The following is a 15,878-nucleotide window of genomic DNA, read 5'->3' as shown; positions in this document are numbered from 1 at the left end:
ACATTTAGTCTCAAAATAGCTAGATAGATAATCAAAAATGTTATCATCCATTGGCTTACTATTTTGCAAAATCATTTGAAGTTCGTTTTCATGAACTAAAGCAAATTATTAATAACTGAGCTCAGAGACCACAACTACTTTAGCCTGTTGGGTTAAAGCTCCATATAACTCTTCCCCATATGCGTGAGGTCTTTGCCCACTAGTGGGACATTCTTTAAGCTAATGATGATGGAAATACGGTCTTCTTATACTTTATTAAAATAAATTCGCTTAAATATGCTTTTAATCAAATGAAAATATTTAATAGCGATTTAAATGCATTTAGCAATGTTTATAGTTTAAATACACTTGATCAATGTTACTATTTAACAAATGATTTAATTAATCGCGCATTAAGCGATAAATTACCACAATTACGTCATCGATTTAAAAAAATAACAACTATTCGACTAACACAACAATATTTCGGCCAGTATTTACTCGGTTATGCAACAATTTTTGGCCGGTATTAAAATTTATTCGGCGTAACAATCTCTCTTTAATGTTTATTTACAATTTATTCGGCTATGTAACAGTTTTCATTCAATTTTATAACAGTTATTTATATTAACTTAGGTTCAAATGATTTTCTTATGAAACAGTCACATATATTTTTGTCCAAAATATTATAACATTTATTAATCGATCAACTAACACTAAGATACAAAATCGACGCGTAAAGAAATGGCAAGAAAGAATTGCTAAAACTTTTGTGCATTGGGTATGAAACAGTTGACACTTTGTCGTATATTCCGCATTGAAAATTGAAACGTAACACATAAGCAAAATGGTTGGTTTTTGAGAAATGATTAGTGTAAATGATCTAGGGTTGTGGCAAATATAGACGCATTTAGGCTATGAATATCAGTAAAAATTAATGGATATGATAGTTTGAAAAAACATTGTACGCAAGTTCAACTAACAAATAAAATAGCGCCATCTCTTAGAATACTCAAAGACATCATGTCTGTTGTATGAGAGCCCCCTCAAATATTTATTTTATTGTTTATTATTATTTCTTGTTATAGCGGCAATAGAAATACATCATCTGTGAAAATTTCAACTGTCTTACTGTCATCGCTCATGAGACAGCCCGGTGACAGACGGACAGACAGACAAACGGATGGAAAGCAAAGTCTTAGTAATAGAGTCCCATTTTACCCTTTGGGTACAGATAGTGGCGTACACTAGGTTATTTACCAGGGTATGTATACAGCAGGTAGATTGCTTAAAATTTCCGACATCCTCCTCCGATGCGACATATATATCCATTTAAGGTTATGCAGTGCTTTTGTGCATGTATGTAGTGCGCGCAACTGGGTACGGAACCCTAACAAGACCAAATATGCCCGGCAAAAACCATGGATTCTTTAACTATACAACGGGTTCCCCGGGCGTCTAACAAGGCCAGGGGACATGCCGTGGTGGTTTTTAGTTTGGGTATACCCCTTTACAGGGCGGAGTCCCAAATAACCTCGTCCTGCCCAAGGGACGGAGGTTGCAATAAAGCTTTTCCACCAAGCCAAAAAAAAAAAAAAAGTAATTGAATACGGGTATGAATTTAAGCAAGTGTTGTATCTAGTATCAGTTGATCGATGCCTTTGACACATATACACGCATATACCTAAGGAATGTAGAGTGTGAAGCCAGTTATTTGTCTTGCAGTTGCACGTAGTTCGCCGGGAACAGTCCGTATGCGCCCTTACATAGTCCTTGCCACCAGCCTTCGTCGATCTGTGGAAATAGTAACGTTGTGCTCGTAACGAGATGGGATTAGATATCAGAAAAGATTAGATATAAAAACTATGATTTTTATGATAATTATATAAGCTTCCAATTTTCAGCCAAATTGTTTCAGTAGTTGATGGGTGAAGGAGTAAAATATAATACAAACACACTTACATACAAACATTCGCCTTTTTAATATTCAACCTCATCATCAACATCACGTCAGGCAATTAACGCCCACTGCTGGACATAGGTATTTAGTAGAATTCCGCTATCAAATTTTACTCAAATTCTCTGCCATAGGTATGCAGTGCTTTTATGCCTTTAAAGATTGCACGCGGCCGCTAGGCGACTTGTACAGCCCGCACTTACCATGACGATGTTGGTGATGAGGTCGTCGGGGTCGAAGGAGATCTCGTCGGGCGCGGCGGCCTGGTAGTCGTAGAGCGCGCGCGCAGTATACCCGTCCTCGTCATCTGCGTCCGCATCCGCACCCATCTCGCTCTCCCAGCCCACGGGTGACACCACTATCGTGGGCTGGCGGGTTATCTGGAGCAAAACGAGACTTAGTTTTAGGCTTCCAAGCGATTTAGCGTTCCGGTACGATATCGCGTAGAAACTGATTGGGGGTATGAGTGTAATATAACCGCCATACATACAATAAATAAAATTTTCTTTTTTAATAATTAATTTTCAATTATTTCAAACTTCTTATACAATACTAAATTCAATATAAAATTTTAAATTTTTTCTATAAATAAATTATTTTATTTTTTTTACTCTATTAATTTTCCATAAATATGATACATACAATTATTTTCTATACTCCGCGAAAAGCGGGAGAATCTGTATGGTATAATTTATAATTTCTCCAATCTTTATACTCCACACCAAACAGATCTTCGGCAATGTATCCTCTACGCAAGTTTTGCTCCGACACCGGATCATCCTAAGGAGATGTTGACTTTAAAATGAATGATGGTTTGGCGAACACATTTGGCTAATAACTTCTGTTCGGTGTGGAGATCTGTTTGATGTGGTCTATAAAAATTTAAGAAATTGAGAATTTAACCACACATATTCTCCAGCTTAGAAAAATAGAGAACGATTGGTCTTGCCACAAGGTGTAGTATTTTTTCATCTGTCAAGAGTAGGTTTACGCGTCCCCTGAACTTTACGATCCGCCGAATTGGTTTAGTTTTCACTAGGTACTAATTAAATTACTAGACAAAAAGGGCATTACACTCAAAGTAAAAGTCAAGGTCAAATATTTCTTGGTTTGCTATTCGTTTGATGAGTACAAAATGTAGATGGTAGTGAGTTGTTTACTCTTCCCAACACTTTTAAGTGCAAAAGTGTTTAAGAAATATATAAGTAAACAGTTGTGGTAAACAGAAGTTACCACATGATAATAAAAAACTATTATTTCCAAAATTTTCTGGGATCAATCCTTTCAGGGAAGGGACTGTACAACGCTTTCATAGATAAATACGCGGTAACAACCATTGATCTTAATATATTATCTGATCATAGATCTTATGGATTGGAATCAAGATTAATTAAAATACACAGATCGACAAACTAATGTACATATAGTTGATGAATTCAAAACCATTTGAAACAATACCGCGTAAGTTATTTTGTAAACATAACAAATTTATTATTAACTTAAAAAATTGTGCACTAATAAAAGGAAAATGAAATTAAAGACTTACTTCTTCCTTTGCTTCTTTGCTCTCTACTTTCTCTTCTTCCTTAGCATCTCCTACCAAAGTGACGTCAGGTAATATGATCTGTTTCACTTCTTGCACCGGACTCTTTGGCACTTCTGGCGTAGCGGCCACTGCGTCTACCTTTTCTTCAGTCTTTTGGATTGTGTTGACATGTGCATTCACATTTGTGCTCGTGGGAATGTTAAATTTGTTTATTTCTTCTTGTTTCGGTTGCGACGGTTGGTTTTGTTGTTCATCTTTCTCTGGTACTTCTTCTTTTTCCACGCGTTCCTTTTCCTATAAGACATATCCCATTATCGAATTAAATACGTATTCAAATATTTTTTAGCTAAAGAGTGAATTACAACGCTACGCATCACTCGCAATTGTTGTAGGGTGTTTCTAATGCAAAACATAACATGGGTAAAGTTTGTGTTGCCATAGACATAAAACGAGACATGACTACGTAATAATATTATCTATTAACTTACTTGCCTTAAATAATATTTAACATTAGTAACATTTTGAGTAAAATAAAAACAATATTACTTTCTTACCTTATCTGATAGGCTTTTGTCCGTCTGTTGTCTCTCTTGCCTTATCCTTTGGACTGACTGCTGTGCTTCCTGTAATTTTTTATATCGCTATATTTCTAATTTTACTAATGCCCAGACAAAGGATAAAATATACGTGTCTACCTGTCCAAAGCACGGTAGGGAATAGAAGAAGTTTACCCTCGTATATTATAACTACTTCGAACGCCAGTGCAGTGGGCAGCGATCCTGCTGGCTTAGTCCAAGGCCGTGGGTTCGATTCCCACGTCTGGAATTTTTTTGTGTGAAGAACATGAATGTTTTCAATGTATGGGTGTTTATATAAACTTATAATACACATGTGTATGTAATAAAAATATTCATCAGTCATCTTAGTATCCCTAAAACAGGCTATGCTTACTTCGGGGCTAGATGGCGATGTGTGTATTGTCGTAGTATATTTGTTTATTTACTTGTGATCAGCAGCCTTTATTCGAGGTCTCGAACATAAATTTAAAAGTTCTGGAAGGAAATCGTAAACAAGAGTTCTAGAGTCATTTTTATTTATGAATATTCGTGGAATACATTTTAGAACTCCCTTCACAAGACCAATATCAAGCTGTGTACGTCAATCGGTTAATATTTAGTAACGTAATTCCCAGCATTCGTTTGTTGACATAACTTTTTTTTTCTTTTCGAGGGGATGGAAAGTTCTTCAAAGGTAGCCGTAACCTATGGGAAGATGTGGCCATCCTTGGAAAATATTAGCAGGTTGTGGTATCACCTTAGAAAGCAACGGATCTCTTGTACAGCTGTTGACATAGCTACTCTATGTCCACACTATCTAAGTTGTCACGAGTGAATATGAACTTTAAATCTTTATAATTAAGGTCCTTAACACCTCGGCAAATTGAAAAAACTACAACTACCCACCTGTTCTTTCTCCTTGGCCATGTTCTCAAACTTAGCCCGTATCGAGGAGGGCTTGGCAGCGCCTATGTCGGGCCGCTGCTTGGTGTAGTTGGTGCCCACCTTCCCCACCTCGTCGAAACGGTGCGCGCATTTGTCCACTCTGTCCGTTTGGATGCCGAATTTGCCGCCAAAACCCTGGAAGATGCAACTGAATATTATTGAACTTGAATATGTGAATGTTTCCACCAGAGTGCTATGCTGTGTAGCTAAGGATCTGTACGGTATTGCGTCGTTATGCCATGTTTACTAATAAGGCCCTAAAGCACTGGCATTTATATCATCATCATGTCCTCCCATTACCGACCCAATACAGGGCACGGGTTCTCCCACAATGAGAAGGGTTTAGGTTGTTGTCCACCACGACAGACCAGTGCGGATTGGTGGACTCCATACGCCTTTGAGAACATTATGGGCAACTCTCACGCATGCCAGTTTTTTCGCGACGTTTTCCTTCATCGTCGAAGCAAGCGATATTTTAATTACTTAAAACGCACATAAATTACGAAAGCGGTGCGTTCTGGGTTACGCTACCACTAGGCTATTGACATTTATTTAGTTACAAATACTACAAGTTCCATACACTTCATACACGCACAAAAGCACTGCCTATCCAAATTATTTTATGTAGCTCGTTTTGCAGGGGAATTTTTTAATTTTATGCCATGTATCTGCTTTATGCATACCCTGGCTAGAGACCCTGTGCACGCCACTGGTGATAAACTAGTAGAAGTAGGACTTCGGCTTCCACTTTCTGGGACCGACAAACTAGCTCCGACACGTAACTTCTCTTATTTAGGTTAGTTTAAATCTTCACTCTTCAACGGTGAAGGGGAACGTCGTGAGGAAACCTGCATGCCTGAGTGTTCTCCATAATGTTTACAAAGGTGAAGTCCACCAAAACGCACTTTGTCAGCGTGGATGACTATGACCTAAAATATTCTCATGACGGCCGATTGGCGCAGTTCGCAGCGACCCTGCTTTCTGGAAAATGTTTGTGTGATGAGCGTGAATATTTTTCAGTGTCTGGGTGTTTATATGCATATCCAAGTGTTTATGTATATTACTCATAAAAATATTCATCAGTCGTCTCAGTTCCCATAACACAAGCTAAGCTTACTTTGGGGCTAGATGGGGCGATGTGTTTAATGTCGTAGTATATTTATTATTATTTTTATTATTCCGACAATAGGCCGGTGCTCCATAATAAAAAATAATTAATTGGTGCATTGCTCTACTGGGATCGAACGATTATCACTGACAGGTATATTACAGCTAATAGACCTGATGTAGTGCTAGTCGATCGATCAGTGCGCTGTGCAATAATTGTTGACATTACTATTCCACATGACGATAATCTGGTGAAAGCTGAAAAGGAAAAAGTATCTAAATACTTGGACCTTGCTCTAGAGATTACCGCCATGTGGAATTTTGAGTCGACCGTTATTGTACCGATCGTCGTTTCAGTCGATGGTCTTCTCACGAAAAGCTTGTACCAACATCTTAAGAAGCTTTCGCTTGGTTGTTGGATCAAGTGTCGGATACAGAAGGCAGTAGTCCTTGAAACGGCGCGTATTGTGAGGAGGTTCCTCACTCTGGAGCCCTGACCGCCGGTTGCTTGGGCATTCGAAAGCCCCGCAAGCGGAGGGTGAAAGTTTTTTTTTTTTTATAAATTTTTAATAGTGTTTTTTATTTTATTTTTAAGCATTGTTAATAATTTAAAAATAAATTAAGAAAAAGAATAAATGATAGAGAATAATAATAATAATTAAAACGAACAATAATGAGAGTCTATAAAAAATGTTGATTAAAGATAAAATTGTTTCGTGTATTATAATTGTAAATTGTTATTCTTTTATGGACCCTCCGTAAAAGGCTCCTCCAAGGCATTCCACTGGTCTCTATTCGTAGCTGTGGCTAGCTATCTCCGACCCGCTATCGCTACTATTTCACCTCTTGGTCCGGACCAAGTAACTGGTCTTATTGTCCATCGTGGACAATGGTCCAACTGGTCATATTGTATAGTGTATCTATCATCGTTATATCTAGCCACGTGATCAGCCCATTTTCATTTCCTTTGTAGCGAAAAACGTAAGGCTATCGGTGCCCTTTAATGGGTCAGTAATTGGTTGATATGAGACACAAATCCTACCTTTTTGTGATCGACTTGGCTGGCGTGCGCGGGAGTCTTTTCCTGGTGGTCCCAGCCGACCGCCGACGCGTCCTGTCTGTCTGTCTGCACGCCGAACTTACCGCCGAAACCTTCTTTGTAATCTGTAAACGAACCCACAATTTACACATATCCACGTGCACACTTTGTTCAGACAATGGACTTTTAAAGGTAGCAATTTTTATGTATATAGGCGAGCGCTTGACTGCAATCACACCTGATGGTGAGTGATGATGCAGCCTAAGGTGGAGCGCGCTTTCCTATTTACTCTTGATTTGAAGGTACTCATATGTAGGTACTGGGGAAAATGGAAGCTGGAAGGGTATTCCAGATCCTTTGCGGTACGAATCATAAAAAGAAGACGCATAGCCTCGTATGCGTCGCGGTATATCGACACGTAGGGATGCAGATCCTTACGGTGGATCGCGGTTCGATGCTAAAAGGGTGAGGGGGGACATATATCATCCACATATACATATACATATATCCCTACTATCCCTATCCCTTCTAATATTATAAATGTCAATGTAAGTTTGTTTGTTACGCTTTCACGCAAAAACTACTTAACCGATCCTCATGAAACATTGTACACATATTCTTGGAAGTGTTAGAAGTAATATAGGATACTTTTTATTCCGGCACTAAGCTCGGTTCCTTTGGGAGAGGGGATGAAAGTGTTGAACGATTTTACACCATAACTCCGACAAATTATAACCGATTTAAATAATTATTTTTGTACTATAAAGGTTATAATATGTGTTTACATTGTGACCAAACTTTGTGTAGATCTGATGAATGTGGTTCGAGATAGAGGACAGAACTCCTCAGCGGACAGCAGCAAACCCCTCATTTAAGGCCTAGCGATACTACATACTTTTTTTTTTTAGATCTACAATTAAATTGAATGCCACATCAAAAAACAAAATCAAAAGCAGACGAAGTCGCGGGCAACAGCTAGTAATTTAATAATTGAATAAAAGAAACCTGTCTGCGACTCGTGCGTGTGGTGTGCCTCGTGGTGGTCCCAGCCGGCCGCGGAAGCGTCTTGTCTGTCGGACTGTACGCCGAATTTGCCGCCGAAGCCCACCGAATAGTCCTTCTGCGAGGAATGTTTCACTACCTGCTCTTTGTGCTCCCAGCCGGCCGCGCTCTGGTCGGATAAACGTAACTATTGCATATAATTCCACGATAAACTACCCTACTACATCTTGGAGATGTCTTAAAAAGTTCAAAGTTTAAATATCCCTGCTAATATCATAAATGTGATTGTAAGTTTGTTTGTTACGCTTTCACGCGAAAACTACTGTACCGATCTTCATGAAACTTTTTACACATATTCTTGGAGGTATTACAAATAATATAGTATACTTTTCATTGAAAATAAAAAATTACGTTAGATAAAAAAATCTCAAAATCTCATATATGGCTATAGGTGTAGACTATGTAGCAGTACGCTGCCTCCAAAAATTACGCGGGCAAAGCCGCAGGGCACATCTAGTAAATAATAAATAAATATACTATGACAATACACACATCGCCATATAGCCCCAAAGTAAGCGTAGCTTGTGTTATGGGTACTAAGATGACTGAAGAATATTTTTATGAATTACACATAAATACTTATAATATACAGATAAACACCTAGACACTGAAAAACATTCATGTTCATCACACAAACATTTTTCTAGTTGTGGGAATCGAACCCAACTCCTTGGACGCACAAAGCAGCGTCGCTGCCCACTGTGCCAACCGGCTGTCAAGTTTGAATTAAACGTAAGCTTATAAGAGAAAATGTGACTGCAATAATTTGAACATTAGAAGCAAAAATAAACTTGCAGTGCAATATACTATACTACATAAAATAAGTAATTAATTTAAACGAAATTGTAAATAATTTTACAATAAATTACCAGTTGATATATAGCAGGAGAAGTCTCTTAAAAAGTTTGTATTAAACGTAAGCTTATAGAAAAGTCCTATTATAGTATAAAGGACTACGTAATCGATAAAAAAGCTTGGGTGTGAATGCTCTAACCAGGTTGCTCTTCTAATAATTTTAAACAACAATGTGAGATGGTGATAACAAAAGAAAACACCCGGCTAAGTTTGTTCTGGGCTTTTTCTTAGACCAGGACGCGTTTGGAACCCTCGTAGCTTTAGTTTACGAATATACGAAGTTTACGAATATGGTTATCGCCATCATCTCACTACCGTGTAATTCTCATGTAAGGTACGCATCAAAAGTGCCAACTATGGGCCACTATACTTGAATAAAGATATTTTTAGACTTTGTATTTGACTTTGTTACTTTTGTGTTACTTCGGGAAAGTCCATAATACACAGTCAACATTAATGCGAGTTTTCACAAACGACTATACAATTGATGAATTTCTTAATGACAAGGTTGCTTGGAAGCATCCGGGAAATATAAGCACTTTTGAAATGTCTAGTGTCTGTTTGTAGTGACTCTACCACCGGTTCGAAAGGCAGATTCTACAGAGAAGAAGCCGGCAAGAAACAGTTACTCTTTTCCAACATAAACAATTAACATTTTACATTATGACATTCATTTTTGTATCTTGTGAGAGATGAAAGCGGAGCCGGATGCTTCCAACCAACCTTCAACGGTCCCCTTGCCTCCAGCGACTCGCCTGATGTCATCTGTCCACCGCGTTGGAGGCCGACCTACGCTGCGTTTACCGGTGCGGGGTCGCCATTCCAGCACCTTAAGAACCCAACGTCCATCGGTTCTCCGAGCTATGTGCCCCGCCCATTGCCACTTCAGCTTCGCGACTCGCTGAGCTATATCGGTAACTCTAGTTCTTCTACGGATCTCCTCATTTCTGATTTGATCACGTAGATATGCAGATGCCACTAATTCACCTTGTCCACCCTGTCGGTCTGTACGCCGAACTTGCCCCCGAAGCCCTTAGCGCCGTCCGTCTGCGAGGCGTGTTTCTCCACCTTGCCCACGTAGTCGTGGCCCACCGCGCTCGCGTCCATCCGGTCTGTCTGCACACCGAATTTACCTCCGAAACCTATACAGTCAAATACGTTAAATCATCATCATCATAATCGCCGTCGTCGTCGTCGTCGTCGTCGTGGTCGTCATCATCATCGTCATTATCATCTTAATTATCATCAGCAGCAGCAGTATCATCATCATCATTATTTTGGTGTACAATAAAAGTGTATTCATTCATTCATTCATTCATTATCAACCCATTGCCAGCCCGCTACATGGCACGGCTGGCAGGGGACATTTTTCGCCCCGGGATATAATAAAATTTTATCTTCTCCAATGCTGAAGGCTGAAGGGCGTGGCTGTCGGTGTAATTAAATAAATAAATATAGTACAACAATACACACATCGCCATATAGCCCCAAAGTAAGCGTAGCTTGTGTTATAGGTACTAAGATGACTGATGAATATTATTATGAATGATATACATAAATACTTAGAATATATATATAAACCAGTGGCGTGCACAGGGTATTCGACCAGGGTATGCATAAAGCAGGTAGATGGAATAAAATGGAATGAATTCCCTCCAATACGAGTTATATAAAATAATTTGGGTATGCAGTGCTTTTGTGCATGTATGAAGTGCACGCCACTGATATAAACACCCAGACACTGAAAAACATTCATGCTAATTGTCGGCGACTAGCTTTTAGCTTAGATTGTAATAATGAATATAAGTAGCATAAGAAGTTGAAACTATTATTATAAGCAGTTAACATTTAAGATATTCAGGTAGAATAGATTTTATTTAGATGTTAACTAGACAATTATTTAGTAATACGGTTAGATAGTGCAGGTCGAGTACTTTCACGCTCGATAGCTCACCCAGAGTTCTCGACCGAGAATTTGACATAAATAGGCTACTCTGGCCTAATGCGAGTCAGTCGACCCGGAGCATTCAAACAAGATACATCTCGTCTTTTATTGCGAAGAACACAAAAACGGTGTCGCTACCCCCACCACGGGCTACGACTACCTGAACACGGTGGAACAACACTAATCACACACACATTTTCCAGCTGTGGGAATCGAATCGGCCTTGGACTCAGAAAGCAGGGTCGCTGCAAACTGCGCCAATCGGCCGTCTAAAATTACAGGCACATGGATGGAACATGGATAGAAACAGAGCGGCAATTAGTGTGACGTGTACCTTGCATGCCCTGCAAAGAATTGCTGACGATGGCTTCACTCTTCCTCAGCAAAAGTTGTACGCCAAACAAGTCGCGTATGAAACAGCTGTAAGAAACAGTAAAATACCTTGTGCATAATCCTTTTGCGAGACATGTTTCTCCGTCTTCCCGACGTAGTCGTGTCCCACTGCCGACTTGTCCATTCTGTCTGACTGCACACCAAATTTTCCACCATATCTAGATGCACAAAAAAAAATCTTTCTTAGCATCAGTTTATTTCAGAAAGAAAGAATTAAAACACATTTATTTGTTCTGCACTTTAAAACACAATTTGAAATGGAAAATGGTGTTTAGTCTTTTTCCCATTTAAACCAAATAATTAGCTTCAAACCACTGTACTGCTATGACGAGCGAGTTGCGTACATTGTCAAAAGCAAATTCAAATTCAAAAAGGTTTTATTAATATAGATACATGATAGCTAATCAATTAACGTCGATTAATTTAAAAATGTACTGTCAGCACAAAATACTATCCCGTGATTGTTAAGGAAGGTTATTTATGTAAACAAGGTATAGAAAAGGTCTTAATAACGAACCCTGTGGGATACCTATATATACAACAGATCCATTATGACAGTCGATTGGCGCAGTGGACCTGCTTTCTACGTCCAAGGCTGCCGGTTCAATTTCCACATCATACAAGACCTCCTCTTTTATACAAGTTTAGTACGTCTCGTATAAAGGTCGCAAAAGTCATTTATGTAAGTTTAGTACGTTTCGTATACAGGAAGCCCGTGCCTTTTATGAAAGTTTAGTATGTCTCGTATCTCGTTACAACAATAAAGTATGCAGTAATTAGGGTTATGGGTTCAATATAACTGCCATGCTCCCAAACAGGTTAGCCCGCTATCTTTTACTGCATCATAACTTACCACCAGATGAAATTGTAGTCAAGAGCTAGTATTGAGTAATAACGCATACTCAATCCATCACAAATTTTGAATATATGTGTACACTTACCCAAAAGATGGTTTAGGCCCAGCCTCATATTGTTGTTTCTTGCTATGTTTGTCAGCTTCAAAAACCTCTTCCCTGAGTTTCGCCATGCTGAAACATTAAATTCAGTAACTGCATTATATAATAACAACATAAGATTTTTTTTACAACTGATTCCCATTTCTTAGGTATTTTAACTTAACTTTTTAACAGTTGAACTTACTAACTTCTATTTTGAATATACCACTATTAAAACACAGTGGTTTTAGATTCAGGCTCCCTTTTGAAGAGACCAAGTTCGTCCTCAGAAAGCACCTCCAACTTTTCAGAGCAATTTGCGGCTCTAATTTATGCTAAATTATTAAATATAACTTGCTTTAAAGATGTTCTTATGTTAAGGTTTGTTACAGCCTAAGCCCTTCGCATTTCAAGATTACACCTGTGTCTAGTTGTGGGCCAGAAATGGGTTTATAAAGATGAAGATGATGACTATCAAATACTAATATTGTATGGCTCATATACAGAAAGCAAGTTTCGTGTATGCAAGTATAGTACTTCTCATATACAGAAAGAAAGTGGCGTATCAAGTTTAGTACGTCTTGTATATAGGTCGCAAGTGTCCTTTTTCAAGCTTCTTTAGTCTCGTATACAGGAAGCAAGTGTTGTTGTTGCAAGTATAGTACGTTTCATATACAGGTCGCAAATATCTTTTATGTAAGTTTTGTACGTCTTGTATGAAGGGCGCAAGAGTCGTTATTCAAGCTTCTTTAGTCTCGCATACAGGAAGCAAGTGTAGTTTTTGCAAGTATAATAAATAAATAAAATAAATAAAAATAGCCTTTATTCTCTGACTAAATACATTTTTGCTTATACACTACTAGTTACTAAATCTATTATTTAATTAAGTTATATTTATTCCTAAAAAAATTGTAACACCAGCGCGCTTAGTCAGGCTGTCCTTGGACATAGGCCTCCTCTAGAATACTCCAGTGTGCTCTGTCTCTGGCTATTCTGCGCCATCCTTTTGGCAGGTCATCTTCCCACCTTTTTTGTGGCCTTCCTTTTTTTCTCTTGCCATCTCTAGGGTACCAAGATATAATTTCTTTAGTCCATTTTTCTTTCGAGGATCTAACTACATGGCCAGTCCAGCGCCATTTTAGCCTCTTAATCTTTCTGGGGACATCCGTTACTCCTGTGGCCTTCCTAATTTTCCTTATGCTCCACTTGTCTTTCAGCTTAATATTCAACATGCTCCTTTTTGCAAGTATAGTACGTTTCATATACAGGTCGGAAGTGTCTTTTATGCAAGTTTAGTATATCTCGTATGAAGGGTGAAAGAGTTGTTATTCAAGCTTCTTTAGTCTCATATACAGGAAGGAAGTGTCTTTTATGCAAGTACAGTACGTCTCGTATATAGGAAGCAATTGTATCTTCCAGAAAAACACATTTTTGCTTTCATGTTCATGATTATTTAAAGAAAATATAAACATTATTATGTATTGAACTGCAGTAGTATAAGTCATATGCATTGATACACCCACAATTTCCTTATGTGAATTATAAATAAACAAGGTTGTTGCTCTCCCAACCAATTTAGGTATCAACATGTAATTTGAAACAATTGTAAGGAAATTCCAATTTTGTATACCTACTTACCTAAATCTTTGAAATTTTGCATGAACACATGAACATAGCTTACTACCTGGAGGATGAATTTCTAAAGGACAAAGTTGCTTGGAAACATCCGGCTCCGCATTCATCTCTCACAAGATAGAAAAATGAATGTTAAAATGTAAAATGAAAATTGTTGATGTTGGAAAAGAGCAACTGCTGAGTTACTTGCCGGCTTCTTCACAGTATAATCTGCCTTCTGAACTGGTGGTAGAGTCACTACAAACAGACATATTTGACATTTCAAAAGTACCTATCCTATTATAACATTAAGGATTATTTAAACGATAAAAAATAAAATCCTCACTCAATAGCCTCCACATGTCTGCCTCCAGGTCCCCAGCGTTGTTCCTGCTCTGTCACATCATTCACGAAGTCAGGATCTGTTTCCCAGTCATCAGCCTCTGCTGGTTCTGGAGCTGTTACATCCATTGATGCTTTCCACATCTGGAGAAGGAATAAACAAAGATATGTTTTTTTTTATAAATTACTAGCGACCTGCGTGCCTGCACTATATTGCAATATACATACTAATGTGGGGCTTAAATTTGTTATGACATCGCATTACAAACATTACATTGACTTTTCTCTTCTTTAACCATATGCATTTATACTACATATATAAACCTATGTAACCTAACCTAACCTCATCTTCATTCTTCACTATCTACTGCTGAAAACTGTATTAAAATTGGTTGAATTCCTGAAAATTGTATTTAAATCATTTTCATTTTTGACTAGTCTTACTTACTTTAAACATTAAAAGGTCATGGGCAAAGAAAGGAGTTATTATAACATCATAAAATATAATAAGGGGTGATAGCGGTGATTGGGTGTGCATTTTAAGCAATTAAAATATCACTTGCTTCAACAGTGAAGGAAGACATCGTGAGGAAACTGGCATGCCTGGAATTCTATCCTAATGTTGTCAAAGGAGTGTGGAATCCACCAATCAGCACTGGGCCAGCATAGTGGACTATAGCTTCAACCCCTTCTGATTGTGGGAGGAAACCTGTGCTCTGAAGTGGGCCAGTAATGGTTTGATTTGGTTAGGAAAATCATTATAATTTCAAGTTCATAGTTGATAGGTAATCAGTCCCCCAAAATCTAACATTCAATGTTGGTGCAGGAGTTGAATGTTGAACCAACATTTTTTGTCTTTCATATGACATGCGTTAAAATATTCTTCTCCTAGCGGTGAGTCGTAAAGAAAATCAGAGCTTACTTACGAAAGTGACAAACCTGTTATTTTTGTCAAAACAGTTATGTACTAATAAATCTTATGAGTACCACAAACCTCAAAGTAAAATTTTCGAACAAAGTCAAATGTAATCTTCAATTCCATTCTATTTGCTGCTGATATTAATGGAATATTGCGTAAACAAACATAAAACATTTAATAGGAACGCACAATCAGTCGTGAAATAGTCTGAAGGAAGAGTCGTAATTTATCAAGTTTTCTACAAATTCAATCAATGTTACGGAACATATTCGTTTGAAAGAATGGAAGTGAAAATGAAAAATACCTTACCTTAGCCGGTTTCCGATTAAAATTCACGAGAAAAAGTATTTGTTTTTTACGTGCAGACGAGTTTCGTGAAAAGAGCGAAAAATAACACAAAACTGACTTCAAACATTCGAATACGTAATACACAATTTATGAATTGTGTTTTATCACCAGAAAGGGCTTGGTTAGGCTTTATTTAGATAGCAAAATACAATAATCAGCAATTTCACTATCACCATTCGCCGATGCGTCACATAAACTGTTAACACTGACATTGACAGTTGGCAAGTGACACACACTTGACATTTTGTTATAGCGGAAATGCTGAGACTTTAACAAATTGTCTATGACTCGCATGTTGCAGCACAAATTAGAATTTAAATGAAAATAAACAAACT

At 38.0% G+C, this 15,878-nt stretch overlaps 1 protein-coding gene across 1 annotated transcript; it reads right to left on the bottom strand.

Annotated features, from left to right (window-relative positions):
- Positions 1-333: 333 nt before the first annotated feature.
- LOC120633840 (src substrate cortactin) lies at positions 334-15,719 on the bottom strand. The gene is made up of 12 exons (XM_039904205.1): positions 15,505-15,719; positions 14,281-14,420; positions 12,327-12,413; positions 11,434-11,543; positions 10,035-10,189; positions 8,136-8,301; positions 7,134-7,255; positions 4,946-5,119; positions 4,037-4,105; positions 3,483-3,776; positions 2,140-2,316; positions 334-1,773 (listed from the first exon to the last, which is right to left on the bottom strand). The coding sequence occupies exons 2-12, from the start codon at positions 14,418-14,420 to the stop codon at positions 1,690-1,692; spliced, it is 1,578 nt and encodes a 525-aa protein (XP_039760139.1). The 5' UTR covers positions 15,505-15,719; the 3' UTR covers positions 334-1,689.
- Between the last annotated feature and the right edge of the window lie 159 nt (positions 15,720-15,878).

The sequence above is a fragment of the Pararge aegeria genome, chromosome 22 (genome assembly GCF_905163445.1).
Source record: "Pararge aegeria chromosome 22, ilParAegt1.1, whole genome shotgun sequence".
Taxonomy (NCBI): domain Eukaryota; kingdom Metazoa; phylum Arthropoda; class Insecta; order Lepidoptera; family Nymphalidae; genus Pararge; species Pararge aegeria.
This window is presented reverse-complemented; position numbering and strand designations above follow the sequence as displayed.

Bases quoted from the DNA above. Each gene is read 5' to 3' on its own strand.
- LOC120633840 (XM_039904205.1), bottom strand. From the start codon at position 14,420: ATGTGGAAAGCATCAATGGATGTAACAGCTCCAGAACCAGCAGAGGCT. The intron at 12,414-14,280 runs GTGAGGATTTTA...TTAATGTTTCAG, and splicing joins AGACATGTGGAGGCTATTGA to CATGGCGAAACTCAGGGAAG. The intron at 5,120-7,133 runs GTAGGATTTGTG...TGCATCTTCCAG, and splicing joins GCCAAGTCGATCACAAAAAG to GGTTTTGGCGGCAAATTCGG.